This window comes from Rhinopithecus roxellana, chromosome 12 (genome assembly GCF_007565055.1).
Source record: "Rhinopithecus roxellana isolate Shanxi Qingling chromosome 12, ASM756505v1, whole genome shotgun sequence".
In the NCBI taxonomy this organism is placed as follows: Eukaryota; Metazoa; Chordata; class Mammalia; order Primates; family Cercopithecidae; genus Rhinopithecus; species Rhinopithecus roxellana.
In genome coordinates this window covers 37,621,699-37,640,661 of record NC_044560.1, presented here as the reverse complement: position 1 = coordinate 37,640,661, position 18,963 = coordinate 37,621,699, and the positions used below count along the sequence as shown (strand labels likewise).

The 18,963-nt window shown below is 34.1% G+C and overlaps 1 protein-coding gene across 3 annotated transcripts; it reads right to left on the bottom strand.

Moving 5' to 3' along the window:
* Positions 1 to 344: 344 nt before the first annotated feature.
* ZRANB2 (zinc finger RANBP2-type containing 2) lies at positions 345 to 18,382 on the bottom strand. 3 transcript variants are annotated; one of them, XM_010355664.2, is made up of 11 exons: positions 18,033 to 18,382; positions 15,740 to 15,792; positions 15,547 to 15,655; positions 13,877 to 13,959; positions 9,538 to 9,614; positions 9,176 to 9,310; positions 7,878 to 8,047; positions 6,312 to 6,398; positions 3,817 to 3,975; positions 2,731 to 2,805; positions 345 to 2,193 (listed from the first exon to the last, which is right to left on the bottom strand). In XM_010355664.2, exons 1-10 carry the CDS (start codon positions 18,086 to 18,088, stop codon positions 2,772 to 2,774), a joined length of 963 nt encoding a protein of 320 aa, XP_010353966.2. In that variant the 5' UTR covers positions 18,089 to 18,382; the 3' UTR covers positions 345 to 2,193; positions 2,731 to 2,771. The 3 variants fall into 3 exon arrangements, with proteins under 3 accessions (XP_010353966.2, XP_030798328.1, XP_010353965.2); XM_030942468.1 differs by having other exon boundaries at positions 345 to 2,805; XM_010355663.2 differs by lacking the exon at positions 2,731 to 2,805.
* Between the last annotated feature and the right edge of the window lie 581 nt (positions 18,383 to 18,963).

Below are 18,963 nucleotides of genomic sequence, written 5' to 3'. Positions count from 1 at the left end.
TAGAAACTTAAGAAAACTTAGCTGTTAAGTGGACAGCTGAGTGCTTTATATAAGGTGACAGTTTAAGAGTAGTTACAGAAGCACACTATGATATGGTATTTTACCACACGGAATGAGGGATGTAATGTTCTGGCAAGAAGTGTGCAACTAATTTAGGAGCTCTATTTAAAAAGAAAAAAAAAAGATTAAAATTAAAAATTCTGAGGTTGCAGTGATAATGGCTTTGGAATTTAAAATACCAAGCAATCATATATAAAAGGTAGGTGAATATAAAGAGTATAAAAAATTAACACATCAAAGGTAACAAAGAAAACTGTAATTAGTTTAAAAATGAACATTAGATCAGAGTTTAAAAATCTCTAGTTTATTTCTAACAAACACCACTTGATGCTTGACTCACAGGCTTTATTTACATTTGTCTACAGTATCATTTCCTTATGAAATGAACTAGTACAGTTTAGTTAAACCAAATGAAATCATAATCATCAGAATTGTCTGTAAACTACTATTAGCTAAATTATAACCTTGCATTTGCTTAGTACAGCCAAAGTTTTAAATACAGAAAGCACAAGAATAAACCAATGGTAACATGTAGAATCTAGATCATCTGGGTAATTTAGAAGGTAGACTTTCAAAAAGTCTGAGGCACAATTACAAGTGAGTAAAAGTTCTTGTGCAACCTACATAAACGCAGCAAAGAAAATTAAGACATACAAACATGGGAAAGCTCACTGTAAAAATATTATCAAAATATTTCTACATTAGATATTTTGCTTTCATTTTTAGATCAGCTGAAGAGAAAAACATTCATTTTAAAATAAAAACATATATTTTTGTTTGGTCTGTCTACGAAATATCTTAAAATGTCGTAATTTTTTATTTAAATTGCAGCAGACAATGTTATGGAAAAAAAACAAGAAAAAGAAATCAATATCCCATAACAAAAAGCCCCCAAGCACAACTGTTGATTTTCTTTGATATACTTACCTTGCATTGTCACTGGAAATACTGTTAAGAGAAACCTTTTTATTTTTTAAACCAGAAAACAAACTGAAGCTCACGTGACCAGATTTTAATTTTGAGAAATGAACTCCGAAAGCATTTTAAGCCATAACTTACTTCAAATGAATAGGAAAAATAATGATTTTTGCTTACATCATGTAGAGATAAGCATTCACTTGTTATTCAGAAGAAAATTGTATGCAGTATGTTTATAGTTAACATCTTGAGGCAAATGTTCACTTAAATTCACAATGTCTCCATTGGCCTTTCACCAAAAGAGAAATATACTTTAAAAGCTTACTTCAATTTGCTCATTGACTATGATTTAGCCTTTTCTACCATATCATATTTGGTAACTAGATTTTGAAGAATATCACACAAAGCTTCTTAAAACATTGGTAAACATTTTGAGATGTCTTTATCAAGCAACCATATCAATAGAGAAGAGATAAACTCTTAAGACTTTCTTTTTTGTCCCAAATTGTGTGTCAAAAAGGAAAATAAATCCCACTTCTCTCTTTGTAGATGTCACAAGATTCTTTCGCATTAAATGTGGAGCAAAAAAGTAAAGCTGGATAAAAGAGACACAATGATTCTAAGGCACCCTTAGCAGAGGGAATTTCAAAGACATTTACAGTTGGCTGCTTACAATATAGTTTAACTTTTTTTTGATGAGAATCACTTTGACATCTGTTAACAGCATAAACAGGTTGACTGTCTTTTCCACAAGTATGTTGTTTCCAACTAGTTTCCAGTCTTGCCTCCAAACCCAAAGTTCAGGAAAGCCTAAGTAATCCTGTCTTAGCCAATGGACAGGATGTATTTGAAAATGAGAAAAACGGGTTTAAATTAGGAAGCAAAGTACTTTGTTACAGCTGAAGTGGTTTTAAATGAAGCAAATGGTTGTAATAATGAATGACAGAGCATCTATTTTGGGACATTATGGCTTAAAATGCTATTTACTTTTAACTTCACAAATAAACACAGCTGTATTGTTTTGAAAAGCAATGAAAGGCATGCACCTCTACTAGCAGATTTAGCACTTCTGACCAAGTAAGACACCAACTTCTTTAAAAATATGCTTCATGCACTGAACTGGATTTTTTTAAGATGTAAATTTTAATACATTATTTCTTTTTTGAACTTGAACGGGAACCAGAATGGGATGATCCAGAAGATGACCTGTGGCGTCTGTAAGACATAATGGAGAGAGCAGGCATTCAAGTAAGCTAGAGCTAAATTTCAGCATTCATTCTTAAGACTGTGAAGGTATACAAAATTCAGTACCATGATGCTAGCAAAAAAATTAAAAACTGAGATAGGAACTTACACACATAAAATTATATGTTTAGACTTTGGATATGAGCCCAGTTATATATATAAATACAATTAAAAATTCTCTACAATTTCAAAAGAATCTCATTTCAAAATATAGCCACCTCTCAATTATTTAAGATACTGAAGAAAAGCCTTGCAAAAATGTGTAAAATTACAGAAAATGTACAACAAAAGCATATAAACTTGGTAATGGAAGTGTGACTAAAGCAATCTCTGTGACACGGTGTAGAAAGTGTAAGAAGTCTATTATGTAAAAAGATACAGCAAGGCTTCTGTGTATGAGAAAATATATTCATAAATAAGTTTTGGAAATCTAGGTCACACAAGATGATTGTACAATTTGCTATAGGGTTATATTCATGCAGCTAGTATGAATAAGTCAATATCAACCTGGGTAAAGTAGTGGTGTTCCGTAGGGGTTGGCCCTGGGCTCAGGGTTGTTTAGTGTTTTCACCAATCACCTGGCTTATGGAATAGAGAACATGTTCATTAAGTTTAGATGACAACAAACTAGGGGGATTATATGTGGCTAAGATAAAAATTTGCAGAAGTGGTAAGAAAGCAACAGAATGAATTCCACTCAAAAACAGAGTAATTTTTTAACAAAGAAACAAATGCAGAGAAACAAGACTGTGTGTAATCTTAACATCTAAACTCCAAAATGTGAAGAAGCAAAACTAATCATTCTGTACAAGTAGGAATCATGAGATAATCCTACCACTGAACCCAGCAATCAATAGACTTTACATAATCTTTATTTTCACGAGCTAATAAAATATGAAAAATTTGCAACTACAAATAAAGCCATTAAAATGACTATATAATTGAGAACAGAGAAAATTAATGAAACTAAGTAATTAGCCTGTTGCAGAAAAGGCTGACAGATGACAGTTGCACTCTTCCAATATTAAAAGTGTCAGTACACATAAAGTAACCTAACATAGGCCTTTCTCAAAAAAGATTTGGACTGCAATATGAAAAATGTATTAGCTACAAGGAGTAATTTCCTTATAGATAAAGGGTATGAAGCATTTGCTGTGGAAATGCATTTACACATATTTAAATGAGGACAGATTCCCAGTGATCTGAAAGTTAATTTTTTATTAGATGCTCTAGAATTCTTGACTATTAGTATTGAAAGAAGCCTAAACATAAAAGTCAACTCATAAATTACTTCGACATATAGCTCCTCAATTGCAATCTCAAAAGACAGAAATAACCGAGAGTTGGCTATAAAAATTATAAATGGAAATAAAAATTTAAACAATAAAATGATCAAAGAATGGTTTGATCTACAATTCTAAACAAACTGATCAAAATACAAAGGATAAACAAAGTAATGTTTTTTTGAAGTTCAAAGTTGAAAAGTAGAAAGTTGGAACACAGGAGATAATAAAAATCTAACCCTTGACTAGGAAAGTTTATCTATTAAACACACTTAAGAACACCCATTCTTATTTCTACAGAAACCCAAACCTTTCGGGTGACCGTGATCTTGTTCGTCTTTTTTTGCGATCACCAGATGAAGAAGATCTAGAACGACTTCTCTTTCTGTTCCTCTCAGGAGAAGATGATGAACTTGAGTAAGATCTTTTTCGTGGGGAAGAAGAGCCCCTGTGGGACCTGGAGCTGGATCTTCATTGATTGAGAAACAAATCAAACATTTCATTAAAAGAAGAAATAAAAGATTATTTAGTTATCAGATAGCTCCAAAAACAAACAGGATTTATAACAACTATGAAAATTTTATAAGGAAGAATACTTACTGCTTACTCAACAGAAGACTTCTGGATCAACCATGAAAACATTCTACTTAAAACATTATTTTAATTTTTCTCTTTAAAATTTTATCATGTGTAATTAAAACCCTGCTTACTATATCAAAATAGAATTTAAAACTTTTTTTAAGACTTTCCAAAGTATACACAAATATTATAGTATTATAAAATCAGCAGGTAACTGCATTAACAAGACTTTATGTTTAGAAACTACATCCTTACATTTGAGGAGAAAATATGTATCTTATATACCACTTCCCAAGGAAAATAAACACAATTCCAAGTGGAATTATTCAACTCATTAAACTGTTACGGAAAAATCAGGCATATGGGACAGAAACAAAAGACTAGTAACTGTACTAAATTGCGAAATATTCAAAAATAAATAAAAAGTAACTTTAAAATGATTTATATTTACAATACTTATTTTTATGAAAACCCACTATTTATGAAGTATGAAGTGTTGACATTCACATGCTTCACGTAGAAGTAAATGTGTAAATGTTTAAATAGAATTTTTTTTCTTCACTTGTATATTTTGGTTGAAGGAATTTAGCTCAAACTTCCCAAAAAATTCACCTTTGGGCTTAAAATAAAACCAGAAAGCCCAAAAGGAGAATTCTTTGGAAAGTTACAAGCAATGAAAAAATGGGAAGAATATGAAGGCTGTTCTGTAAACCTTAATTATAATGGCTCCCAAAGGGAATACCATAACTTAGGGATTTTTACCTATAAAGCACTTAAATAATAATGGTAACAATAAAAAATAATTTGCTCTCTACTTCAGTTTTTTTTTTTTTTTTTTTTGAGACAGGGTCTTGCTCTGTTCCCCAGGCTGTGGTGCAGTAGCATGGCTCACTGCACCCTCAATCTCCAGGGCTCCAGTGATCCTTCCACCTCAGCCTACAGAACACACCACCATGCCTGGTTGGTTGTTTTAATTTTTATTTTTAGTAGACGAGGTCTCACTGTGTTGCCCAGGCTGGTCTCAAACGCCTGGGCTCAAGCAGCCCTCCCACCTTGGCCTCCCAAGGTATTGGGATTACAGGCATGAGCCACCGAGCCTGGCCTTGTTACCTATTTCTTATTGGCTTATAATGCAAGTGTGCACATCATTCTTTTCTCCTTAACATGATTACACTGTGGCAGTCCTTTAATGCTAAATTTGATTCAAAGCAGCAAGTACTTTTACCAAAAGAGCCACGTTGAGACTTCAACGTGAATTTCCACAAATATGGAATTTCATTTTCTTATTTTTATTTTAGATGCTTTTAGTAGGTCATCATAAATTAACTTAAAAACAAAGATAGCATATTTTGACTAAATACAGAAAAATTTCCTGAAAGAGCATCTTTCAAATTATGTTTTCCTCTACAGATGTGAGTACATGCAACCTGAAAGTTTACAACACTGTCTACTAAAGACCACATCCTATCTCAACTAACCAACTAGATTTCCTGATTTAGTTTTGAGAGTGTTTTGTGCTCTATAAGTAATACTGTGTGTAAAACTAGAAAGGAAAATGAGAGTACAGTATTCTCTAGGAACTTTATCTGATATAAATGGCAAATTTGTTTCTGAAAATATTGAAACAACTGCTGTCCAAAACAGAACCTGTTTTGAGGCAGGGTTATTTTTCTTCCTTTTAATAATGAAGAAAATTTTTCTTTTTATTTACATATGTAATTTTATTTGAACTACTACTAATTTTTTTTTTTTTTTTTTTTTTTTTTGAGACATTGTCTGACTCCTGTCACCCAGGCTGGATTACAGTGATCAAGGTTCACTATAACCTTGTCTCTCAGGCTGGTTTCACATTCCTGGCCTCAAGTGATCCTCCCACTTCAGCCTCCCAAAATTACTGGGATTATAGGCATGAATCACTGTGTGATACGATGTGGCGATAAGACTTGGCTTCATCTTCCTACTTCATCACATCTTAGTGCCAAAATAATAAACACTGCATAATGCGAAATAGACACCTGATTTCAACCATGGGAATGTCTTGGCACACTGCTGGCAATGGAAACATTTCATGGTGAGAAAATTAAGCTGAGGCAAGTGCATTAGTTTTCTAATGCTAAAATAAAATTGACAAGTAGAAGCAAAATAAGGGGGGAAAAAGCAGCAACACCTTCTGCAGCCTTTAAATATTTTTCTCTCTGCTTTACAGAGAGATGCTACCTCATTCACCTTGATTTCGACCCACGAGATCTCGAACGTTCTCTGGAACTGGAACGAGATCTTGACTGCGAACTGGAAGAACTTCTTGAACGGGACCTGGAACAACATGGAAGGATTTTTTTTTCCAGGACCACTTTATTGAGCTTTGTGATATGAACACTGAAAGAAAGATATGTATTAGAGCTCATTTTCATATAAAAAGATAACTATACGAGATATATACTTTCAAAACATAGTATTTTAAATTAGATAAGATTCAGTAACAAAGGTAATTAAAAAAATAACTATCACTTTCCAAGTGATTATATTACCCTAAAGCCACTCAACTAGACAAATAAAACATCAAGTATTATCACTTTATTACAAAAACAATGAATACTTTGTTTACAAGTAACTAGAAGCTACCCAGAATACATCCAAGAAAACAGAATGTTGCAGTTTATACTTAATTTCCCTAAAATGTCTCCATCATTTTCCTTTATAAATCCCCTTTTTGTTTCTAGTTAGTACAAAGTTTTGAATGTTGGCATGTGTGTATTTCATCCCTATATGTTTCTGTTTACTCAATGCTTAGAGAATTAAAGGGAAAATGTGTAATTCTGTCATTGTTAGGTAATTATATTATTGGAAAATATGACACAAGGGGAGACATGGTTCATAAAAATTTTAAAACTCACAAAATTCATTAATCTAATTTACAACTATAATTTGTCTTTTATAATAATAACCTGTAGAAAAAGATCACTATATTTTTACCAAAAAATTACTAGCTATAGCCCCACTTTGTTAAGCTTTCAGGCTTTGTAGTGCTCAATTAACATATATCTAATTGTTATACACTAATAGCTAATATTTTATTCCTAAATATGATTAAAATTCATTGCCCATGCCATCACTTAACTATGATTAAGGTTCTTCAAGAGGACACTGTTAAATTTAAATCACTGCTTTCACTCACCTATAATTTTATTTTTATTGTTAACTATAAAATCAGAGATTACATAGTTTACATCAACAAATAAAAAATATTCAAGTACAACAAATGAGTCCTTTATTTAGTTTACTCCTGGACTTCTCAAAATTATGAACATTAAGTCAACAGAACTAACATGGCTGAATTTGCTCCTTTATTCAGAATACTGATATCAAAGCAAACTATTTAAACATTGTGTAATAAGCAATGATTTAATGCCTAGAAAATTTCTGTGCCAGCCTTTAACATCTTGAATGAAAATACAGATCTTCCCTTTACTTAATTTCTAAATGTAAGCTATCTCTTTAGATTAATTAAATGTAAGTGTATGTAAAAATTCAATTCAGTTTTTAAGTCTATTTTAGTCAAAAGCATGAGGCTAAAATAAATTAAGGAAGTTTCATGCTAAGACTTCACATTTCTAAAAATACTGGACAACAACTGTATGGTACTAAGTTGAAAAATTGTTTTAAAAGTTGACTTGAATTAAATTTTTAAAATAAAAAGGAAAGTTTATTTTGTCAAGAAAAACAAAATTTGTAAATAAAAAAGTTAGATACTGACATTTTGACTGGTGTTACCCTTGACCTGTACCCGTTTACCTGGACCTAGACCTTGAACTTGAGGGGGAGGATGAGCGTGATGAAGATCGTGAATGTGAAGATCGAGACTTTGAGCGACTTCGTCTATTAGATTTCTTTTTATTACTATCTTCTTCTTCACTGGCATCAAGATTATATTTTGAGAGATCAGCATCATCTTCATCCTCATCCTAACAAAAATTCAATTATAATTAGACATTTAGATATTAGTGTTACCTACCAGGAAAGATAAAACAGTTAAGTGTACTGAGCACCTCCATATACATATATCACAGGTATCTCAGCAAATTCATTCGGAATTCTAAAATTCACCTACTAAACTCATCTCAAATAAACAGACTTGACAGCTTTGTCTCAGGTATTGCACAGACATAAACCTGGAGGTCATACACACTTCTTCTGTCACACATATGCATCACCCAATAATTTTCAAGTCCACCTCCTTAAAAGTCCTTGAATCCACCATTCTTGGTCTTAGAAACTCTGTTTCTTATTCTCTAGCATATTATAGTAACCTCTTAGCTGGTCTCCTCAAATCTGAAGATCCACTCTGTCTCTCTAATATCTCAATATACTGACAGTCATCACTCCGAAACACAGGCCAGATAAATCTCACTTTTTTCTTAAAAACTTTAAAACTGGCTTATTATTTCCTTAGTTGCATTCTAGGACCTCTTATGATCAGGCTCTAAGGTACCCTTAATATGGAATAAAACTTACACTCTGGCCTGACACAACAAGTATCACCAGACCTGAAGTGTGTGCTGCCCCCTCATCTCATTCTCCCTTCTGCTCTAATTATACTGGCCTATGTATGATATTTTTGAAGGTTGCTGGCTTATCTCCTATTTAGGGAACCTGCATTTGCTGTTCTCTGCCTAAATATGCTCTCACCTCAGCTCTTATTGCTGGCTCCTTCCTATCAGCTCAAACTTCCTATCAGCTCTAACTTCACCTCCTCAGACATTATCCATCAGCAAAAACCAAAGTTGCTTCTAAACTGTTATCACATCATGTGTCTTCATAAGACTATTGCTATCAAAATTATCTATTTATATCTTTCCTCCTCTAGAACTGAATAAGAGAAAGGTGGTTCTGTTTTGGTCACTACTGTATCTCCAGAACAGTAGTGTTCCAAGTACAAATAGTACTTGGCAGAGTGGAAACCCAAAACCTTTGTGAGAACAAATGAAAACACAGAATATATCTTCACCAAGTGTCTGAGGTTGTCAAAAGCATTCATATTATAGTGTAACTCACATAAGACAAAAGGGAAATAGGACAAGAAAATTGTTCACCTCATCTAATTTGTATTTAGAAAGATCTTCATCCTCATCCTCTTCTTCTCCCTCTGATTCTTTATCTTCAACTTCCTTTAATATAGATGCAGGACCAACTGCTTTCCCTCTGTATTTCTTCTTTTTACGTCCAAACTAGAGAAAAACAATTTCAAAATACCTGTCAGCTGACAATGCATTAAAATTAATACATTTTCTAAAAAATTACTTTTAGATATTTATGATTTCCTGAAAATGATAGTTGCTGAAGACTCAAATTGCACTTACAAAAATAAAATATGTTTAAGTTTTCCTTTGCATTTAAGAATTTTTTCTATGTTTTTCTAATTTATATTCAATCTGAACACCAATATATAGCTTACCTCATCATATTCACCATCAGATTCTTCTCTTTCTATATATTCAACATTTTCTCTTTCATTAAAACCACCACCATATCCTTAAAAAAGAGGGCACAAATTGTTACCCGATGACAATTGATTTAAATAATAAACACAGCATGCCCAAATCTCCAAACAACAAAAATCTAATCAACAATAGCTGCCTACCCATCTAACAAATTACTAGTCTTTAAGAAAGCATATTAGAAATCACCACAGAAAATAAATAGAACTTAGTTGGAACGTCACATGGCTATACTTCTAGCTTTTTTCAATTCCAAATTGTCCTACATGACTTATTCAATTCATAGAATGTATTGGTGGAAAACATTTCAAACTTCTGCTACAAAGTTTAAAGGACTTTCCTCTATAGTTTATCATAATTCTTCTGGGAAGAATTCTTCTGGGCTCAGTAACAACCAAGCATTAAATTCCACTGTTTACCAGATGCGAATAGTCTGAAATCTTCTGATACACTAAAATTTTGCTACTTTAAAATGTAGCGGGCCTTATTAGAGCTTGGAAAATTCCTAATTATACAGACAAACACAGTAACACAATAAACGCCATCTTTTGGCCCTGGTTTAATTGGTATAAACACATAGGTAAAAGTCACATAGGTTCTCTGAAGTAGCCAGTACATTTTGAAATTAAATTATTCTATTAAAAAGTAGTTGAGATTAGCAAACCACTGTTCTTTCATGTCATACCCAATGTATACAATTCATTTGGCAGATCTCTGACATAAGCTTAAAGGAGAGACTGGAATTAAAGAAAATGAGCTAGCTTTAGGAAAAGTGAGCTGACATATTCTGAAAAAGTCTCCCGTTGAAAATTAAAGAGGTATGTGTTGATCAAGAGTAATACAATCTAACTGGTCACATACTCCAGAGCAGTATCAGGACATACGGCCCGTGATTTTCAGATTTAGGGACTTCATTCATCAGCAAAACATTAAACAGATTTATAATAAAAGTATTTTATAAAAATTAGGACTTGTAACTTAAAATTTGCCTATCATGAATATTTAAAAAATCTTTTAAAAGTTTCACTTTCTGGAAAAAAAAACCCACACTAATACAACATCTTTTCTTCATTATACTTTGTACCAGTGAAAACTTCAAAATAGTTGGAAGTTAATAAAAATATTTTTAAACATACATGGGATCTAAATGGGAAATAATTTACATAGGAAAAAACTGAAAAAATATGACAAATATGGAAAGCTCAAAAATAAATCATAGTAAGATCAGAAAGTGAACTATAACTCACGTAGTTAATTTTTCAAAAGCATGTAAATAAAATTATTTTAAAAGGCAGCAAAATAGTCTGTTGACAACAAAGACATTAGTAAGGTATGTTGTATGAACCCATACAATATAAATCTAGCTCATTAACTCTTTCCCTGTAAATGGAAAATACACTAGCTCCCTATCGTGAAAAAACTGAAGCATATCATTTTCACTGAATACCTGAGATAGTGGAATCAATGGAATGGTATGTATGTTTCCTTCATTCTACTGATTTAAAGCATTTTAGGTAATGCGTATAAATTGGTTTTATTTCCACTCTTGCCACACCTCTCCTAATTACTTCTCCACACACAGAAAGAAGAGTGTTTAATCCATTACTCAGGTAACTCATCTTTCACTTCTTAGCTTAAGCACAGCTTTCCTAAAGAGGACTTCATTAATCTTTGGTGCTGTAAGACTATTTTGCTAACTTAGGTATCCCCAGCACCTTGCACAGTGGCCTATAAATGTCTTCAAGAAATGAATACAGAAAACATAATTCTGGAGTCATCTAATGAATTTGAATTTCTTCGGAATGTTTTAGAAAGTAACCAAGAATTTCTGTGTAAGTCTTACAATGAATATATTTTCAAATTTGTCTCACAGTATAATATAAAAGCTGAGCAAGGGACAGGAAAGAATCAAACACAGGTTTAAAATTAATGTTTGGATCAGGATTGTGACAATGGAAAAAAAGCGGGAAAGGGGATGAATATAACATGTACTTCAAAGGAATAACCAAGGCACTAACAGGAAAATTCTGTGATTCTACACTCTGAACAATTAATTCAACTCCTGAGAACTTATTCTAAGGAAATAATCCAAAAGATAAAAAACGCAATGTGCTAAGATTGTTTTTATGCCATTATCTTTAATGTTTTTTTTTTTTTTAAAGCTGACCAAAACAAAAATAATCCTAAATCCTGAAACAGAAGAAGTAAATTACTGAACAATTTGATGGAATTACACAGGATAAGGCAGCAATCTTTCAGAGGTAGTGAATCACATTCTCTTTTATTCATTTTATTCATTCATTCTGTCTCATGCTTACGAAATGCTCCCTGAATCCTGCACTGCTTTATTATAAATAACGAAAAGAAAGTGGAAAGCAACAGAGTAAGTCATTTCACACCTTCAACTGTTACCAGCAAAGACAAATACTTGTAGTAACGGAAGTGAGCAAGGTTCAAAACACCAGAATGACTGAAAAATGACAACGAGTAAAGAAATGTGAGAAGTTACCAATATAAAATTTGCTTACTTCTGTTAAACTATAGTTCTTGTGATAATGAAACTATAAAGGAGTCAGGAAATAGGTCAAAAGTTTTTTTAAGTTTTGAAACTGTTAAAAAGATTTTAGACTTTATTCTAAAAGCAATCAAAATGGAGTTTTTAAAAAAGGGTTTTAAATTTGGAAATAAAAATATGTAGAAACCAGCTAGGTGGCTATTTTTCCACAAAACATAATATCTTTGCCTAAGGTGGTAATGAAAAAGAATGTTTGGGGTATTGGAGATACCAAGAAGGAGCTATCTAGGCTAAGAAGGACATCTAGAATTCCAGCTTATGTAACAAATGTATGGTGAGTGGTACTAATCATGAGAAAGAGATCATTGGAAGAGGGTCAGGTCCCAGGGGTAAAAATCACAAATTCAGTTTGAATATAATGAGTTTGATATTTGCATGGCAATGTTGAATAGGCAGCTGGATATATGGGTCAAAGAAGTCTGAGCTGGAGACATAAACTTGGGTATCAAGGCAAAGTTACTTAAAACCTTGGGCTTAGAAGAAAACACATAGAAAACAGAGGAAAGAAAGAGGGTCAGGGATGGCTGCGAAGAATCCCAACATCAGTGGCCAAAAGAAGAGAAACCTGCAAAGGAGACAGAATAATCAATCAATCCAATGGGGTGGGGGGCGGTGGTGGTGGAGGTGCCGGTGTACCTTAGATGAGGGAAGAAAAAAACCAGATCCTTGTCAGAAGGCCTTAACTTACCCAATCAGTGGAAAGGCAAAATCACTTCCTAAGAATAAGGTAGGATTTGAGGATTGAAAATGGTGGTGGGGTGCGGGGGAGGGGCGGATCGAGGACATTATAATGTTCTCACATATGTGAATATAATTTTTTAAAAAGGGGTGGAGGAGATAAAAGTAGGATTTCTGTTGAAGTCTGGAAGAGCTAGGTGGAAAAGATTCAACGGTGGCCCTCTGATCCCTAGAAACTAAACAGACAATGAAAATGGCCTAAAGTTAGAGAGGCAAAGAAAAGAGGGAAGTAGTTCACCAAGTCTAAGTGTGACAGGGTGACTATATATAGAAGGAATCCTTTGATCATGTGACATATAAGCAGTTGAATGACAAATCAGATTTTAAGTAAACAGATAATGTGGTTGGGCTAATTGGTGATAATGGAAAAACTGTATGCTATTAGGTAAACATTTTCATTTCACCAGTAACAACACACAAAGCCAGTGATCAGCTATTAATTAGGCCAATGATTACCAAACACCATCCAAAACACCTGCAGATTTTGGAAACCCACCACCAAATAACTTCAACAGGTCTGCACTTTGCAATCTGTATTTTAAAAAGTTTTTCAGATGATCCTCACACATAGTTAAGTTGCAGAATTATTGCCAAAGCTTTAGAAGAACACTTTAAATTGTGTGGCTTTGCCCTTTTAAGTCACAGCAGACTATCAAAAGAATTTAAAAATGATATCATTATATCATTACTAATAAACACGCAAACCAGTGAAAGGGAGAGGAGGAGAATATTTCTAAAAGTACTCTTATGTCCCTCCTTGTTACGATAAAGGTCCCTAACACTGTTATTTTATAAATTGTGAAATTGTGAAACAACAGATTTGTATGTGTGTACGGGGAGAAAAAATTCCAGTAAGAAACATTCAGAACAGAATAAACAGAATCCTCACTTACTGTGGCTCTTACTCGAAGGTGATACAATTATTGTTTCAATATTTAGTGCTTTAAAAAAAATCATTTGGTTAAAATGTGGTTGTATCGTACCTGTTCTTTCTTCTAATTTAGCATACTTTGGAGTATTACACATATTACACTCTGATCTTCTGGCCCAATTCACATTGCTGCAACTTTAGAAGTGAAAAACACCAAATTAGTAGGCTATAATATAGATGAATATCAAATTTTTAGATATTTTAGAATTTTAAAATAAAAACTAGGATGAAACCACTATCAACATGTTTATTAAGTGGTAATGTAAACAAAGAAAAAGTACAATGGTCTGAAGAGTAAATGCGGATTCCAACAATGGACTGAACCATTTAAGCAGAGAAGCAAAATTTATATAGTATGAAGAATGCCTTTGTAATTTTGAGAAGTAAATGACAAACTATAACCACAGGTCGAGTATCACTAATTCACAAATTCAAAATCCAAAAATGTTCCAAAATCTAACTTTTTGGGAGAGGACATGACACAATAGAAACGCTCACTGGAGCATTTCAGATTTTCAGATTAGGGATGTTGAACCCACAAACATTTCAGATAACTGATACTGAACCTGTATAGATATTCTGATGCCTTATGAAAAAATATAACTTTAAATTAAAGGCTCCACTAATTTCTCAGTCTCTGAATATACCTTAAAGAATATGGTTATACCCTATAAATAATGTTAATTTACTTTTTTGAGGTATCAGTTCAAGCACTGAATTCCAAAGCATACCAAATCCAGTGACCAAATCTGTTGCTGGAAACTTTTCCAATACAAATTTATAATCTAGAGGATCAGAAATTTATTTAAGACTCTAGGGTGGGGAAAAATGGCTCATGCCTCACCTGCAATCCCAGCATTTTGGGAGGCCAAGGCGGGCAGAATGCTTGACCTCAGGAGTTCGAGCATCCTGGGCAACATGGTAAAACCCTGTCTCTACCAAAAACATAAAAAAATGAGCCAGGCATGGTGGTGCAGGCTTGTGGTCCCAGCTACTAAGGAGGCTGAGGTGAGAAGATTGCTTGAGCCTGGGAGGTAGAGGTTACAGTGAGCTGAGATTGCCCCACTGCACTCCAGCTTGGGTGACTGAGTGGGACCTCGTCTCAAAAACAAAAAACACAAAACAAAAAATACAAACAAACAAAAAGAGAAATTTATTTAATACTTTTTTGGTTTACTCCTCTTTCATACACATAGGATTCATCTGCACAGAGAAAAGATGGAAGTTGGAAAACTCAATAAAGAATTAAATCTAAGCCTGAAAATAAAAATCATTAAGAAACCTACCTATAATTAGACATAATTACTTATGGCACACAACTTATTAATCTAACATTATTTTGTAAATAGGCAAAATGAGTTTCACGGTGTATTTCACACTAACTATACAGTCTAAAAATTGGGGGGATTTTTCAATAATAGGAAGAAGTAGGCCTTAGTACTTTTAAGTACTGCCACCCCCAGTTGCTTTTTAGCTCACCATAAGCATTTGTTTACTGGTATACATAATCCATCACAGTGACAACTATTATCATTAAAAAATGCAAAGAATAATTTAAAATTTCTTTATACTATACTTAAAGGTGAGACTGAATAACAATACCTTGGATTTAAAAGGTTACCCTGGCTTGTCAATGTGGTTAATAAGAGCTGTAATATAAACAAGTAGTGGCCAGATCTATTATTTTGGAAGAAAGAGCAGACAATAATTTAAAAAACATACGTTTTACATTGCCAGTCATTAGCACTAAATAGGCCTCGGCTCTTTTCTGCAAGTGTCTTTCCTATTTCAGTGCCCCCAGCTTTCATCATCTTGGCCTCAGTTGTTTTCTCTGAAAACAGAAAAATCATGCAATATGAACCTGGAGAAATAAATGATATATATAGTATAAATAGAATCTTCTTTAAATACTTACCCCGACCACATCGATTACAGCTGGTTCTTCTAGCAAAGTTTACATTTCCACATCTGAAAACAGAATAAAAAGCATTTGTAAAAATTTAAATTTGTAAAATTTTACTTTTTAACTTGTCCTCACTACATACCTGGAATTCATAACTTCTAATATATCTTAATCATGTTAATGTCAATGCTACCAACAAAAAACTCCTCACAATTTACTGGGGGAAAAACATTAGACTGGAATCACAAATTCAAAATAAGATATCCCAATCTTCCATTTACCAGTTATGTGATTTTGGTTAAGTTACTTAGGATCTCTGACTCAAGTTCTCACATTAGCAGATATCATTAGTTATAATCCCTTTACAAAGTTAGAAGTGACAGTTAACTCCACTTCAGTAATTACTTACAAGGTACCAGGGAGTTTTAAACCCTAGGGGTGGACCAATGAGGAAAAAACTTATAAATCAAGGAGGGCTTCATGGATCTTAATGAAATTGTATTTTTACAGGTAGTAGGTAGGATGGTAAGGAATCAAAGATAGGTTGTACTAACTAAAAATACAAAAAGGTTCAATAATTTTAAGAAAACTGAGTTTTACAGGGCAAAACTCAGTTCTCTGAGACTTAGCTGGAAAAAAAATGACACAATCACCAAAACCAATAATCTCAACACATGTAGTACAGTATGACTTTATGTTTATACTGAACAAACTCAAACCTAAAGAATTACTGGTTCACTCACATGACCTTAGAAGTGCACGTGTATATTGGTAAAAGTATGTTAAATGCTCTGAATGACATGTAATGCTTAAATTTTAAAAAGCTGATTTTTAAGGCATTATACTAGAATACAATACAGATGTGAAGTATGGGATGACACTAAAGCGAAACACTCTAAATAATATTTAGGCTAAGTTTTTCCCCTAAAAATATTCCTTTTAACTCCATTAAGCATGGAAAATACACTCTGAAAATTTCTCCTGTATTTACACATATTGTACAAGCAACTTTCTATTCATATATTTGTAAATGAGTTGAAATGCACTCTCCTTGAGAGTCCTACCTCAAATATCTGGGTGTGCTGTCATTAAAGACATTGACAAAAGCACATTATTTTACAGGTAACAACAAAGTCAGAAGTTGTTGTTCTAAATCTTTTGAACGTTTTCAATAACGTCTTACCACTCAGAGCAATACTATCGATAAAATATAACTTTGGTTCTATTCAATATAATTTGTTAGGCTTGAACTACTCCTTCAGGTCATCTGAATATCAAATTACTAACAATAGCTACCCATTAGAATTTGCTACACGTCATTGTCTACACACCTTATCCATGTTGTTTCATGTTTTCATAAAAAAGTAAATCTATTCCTTTTTTAGCAGTTAAATAAGTAATATAATTTTAACTAAACCAAGGTTTGTTCCAAAGTTTTTGCTCTTTACAATCAAAACCTCTTTATTTGTGGCCAACTTAGGTACAATAAATAAAAGGCTTTTATATGAACATGAGTTGTACATCAAATTATTTTCCATGTTATTTCCGAATAGATACATCTACTTGTGCACCCTTCAAAAAAAAATCTGATTAACAATTTAGTAGAGTACATTGGCATGGGCAACAATGTCAAAAAGCAGAGCCACTAACACACGTGCTTCTCTGCTGCAGGCATCTTAAGGGCTGAGTAGGCAAAAACACAGGCCTCTTCCCTCCTTTTCGGCTCTAAGGAGGCGAAATGCCCAATTCTTGTGGAGAAAAGATCCACAAAGAAAATGTCAGAATTTCCCAAATCAAAGAGGTTAGAGTTTGGGGAAAAGAGAAAAACAGTACGGAGGAAAAGTTTGAGTAAAAATACAAAACAAGGTGAACTGTAAGAGGCAAAAGGACGAGTGCGAGGAAGCAGTATTTTCCGTGAACAAGAATAAAGTTCTGCAGGGAAAAGTCACGTGGGGGAGATCTAACACCAAGCTGGCCTGACCGGAGAGATTTCCTATCGCTGAAACCTGGCCGGGGCGGGGGTGGGGCGTGGGGCTAAAAGGTAGGCCATCTCGCACTCTAAAAAGAGAGGCTACCTTGGAGAGGTAATGTCGACGAAACGCTGAAGACATATCTAGAACAAAGACTCCGGAAAGACCTCTCTCGTGAGGAGATTGGGAGCCTTATTCCCGCCCGGGAACTGGCGGTTCGTCGCCTCAACCCGTCTTGAGGCACAGGAAATCATAGAAAATGAAAATGCCGAACGGACCTCGGAAAGCTTCCACTAATAAACTCCGCCCCAATTCAGGACCCTTCTTGAACTCACTTTTTGTCAGGGCAAATCCAGTCCCCGTCACTGACTCGGAAATTCTTGGTCGACATCTTGAACGCCACCAGCACAGCCACCCGCAGTTATGTCTTCACAGGAGGAAAGCGGGCCGGGGACTTTCGGCAACTCGGGGCTGTCCCCACATTGCCTGACTCGCGCCTACTACTGCGTCAGGGTTTGATAATGAGGGAACTGACCAGGAATTCAGCTTATACGTTGTTGTCCAGACTAAGATGCCTGTGCTACTGTTTCTTAGATGAAAAAGTTAAAATACAAATATCTTTTCTAGGACTAAACTAACAGGCGTCATAAGGACAACCCAGATAGGAGGCCTTCGTGGCACTAGAAGCCTCGGAGAGCCCCCTACAGGTGGGAGGACCCAAGAGTAAAGTACTTCCGCTTCCATAGGTGGAGCTGGAAAGGTGGAGGCGGAAGTGACTGATCAATTAAGGGGCCTGGGGTTCCTTTAGGGCAAGAGGCAGCTCGGGCTCTTCAAATTTTTAGGGAAATTATTTTAATAAGGCACAAAAATTCCATTATTTCATACACGTGGGATGTCGTTAAGAAGCCTATTTTTTATATATACATAAATAGGTGTAACAGATAAGTAAACAACTTATACATGGGAACCAACTGGTAATTTTAAAACTGAGATATTGCCAACATTGTTTAAATTACCAGTGTCTTTTCCTGATACCATCCCATTACTTTCTTCCACAGGTAACACTTTCCCATATTTGGCATTTATTCTTTTCTTTAATTTGTGTACACTGTTAGTCCAAACTGCACCATTTTTGTAAGCCCCCTGCCATTTTGCAGACCTTAGTCAAAGTGAAACATTCCACGGGGTTTGGGCCGTGAGAAACAGGCTGCCTCTTATATTCTGCTGGGAGAAAGTACCACATTCCACCAGAAAAAGGGCCAGAGC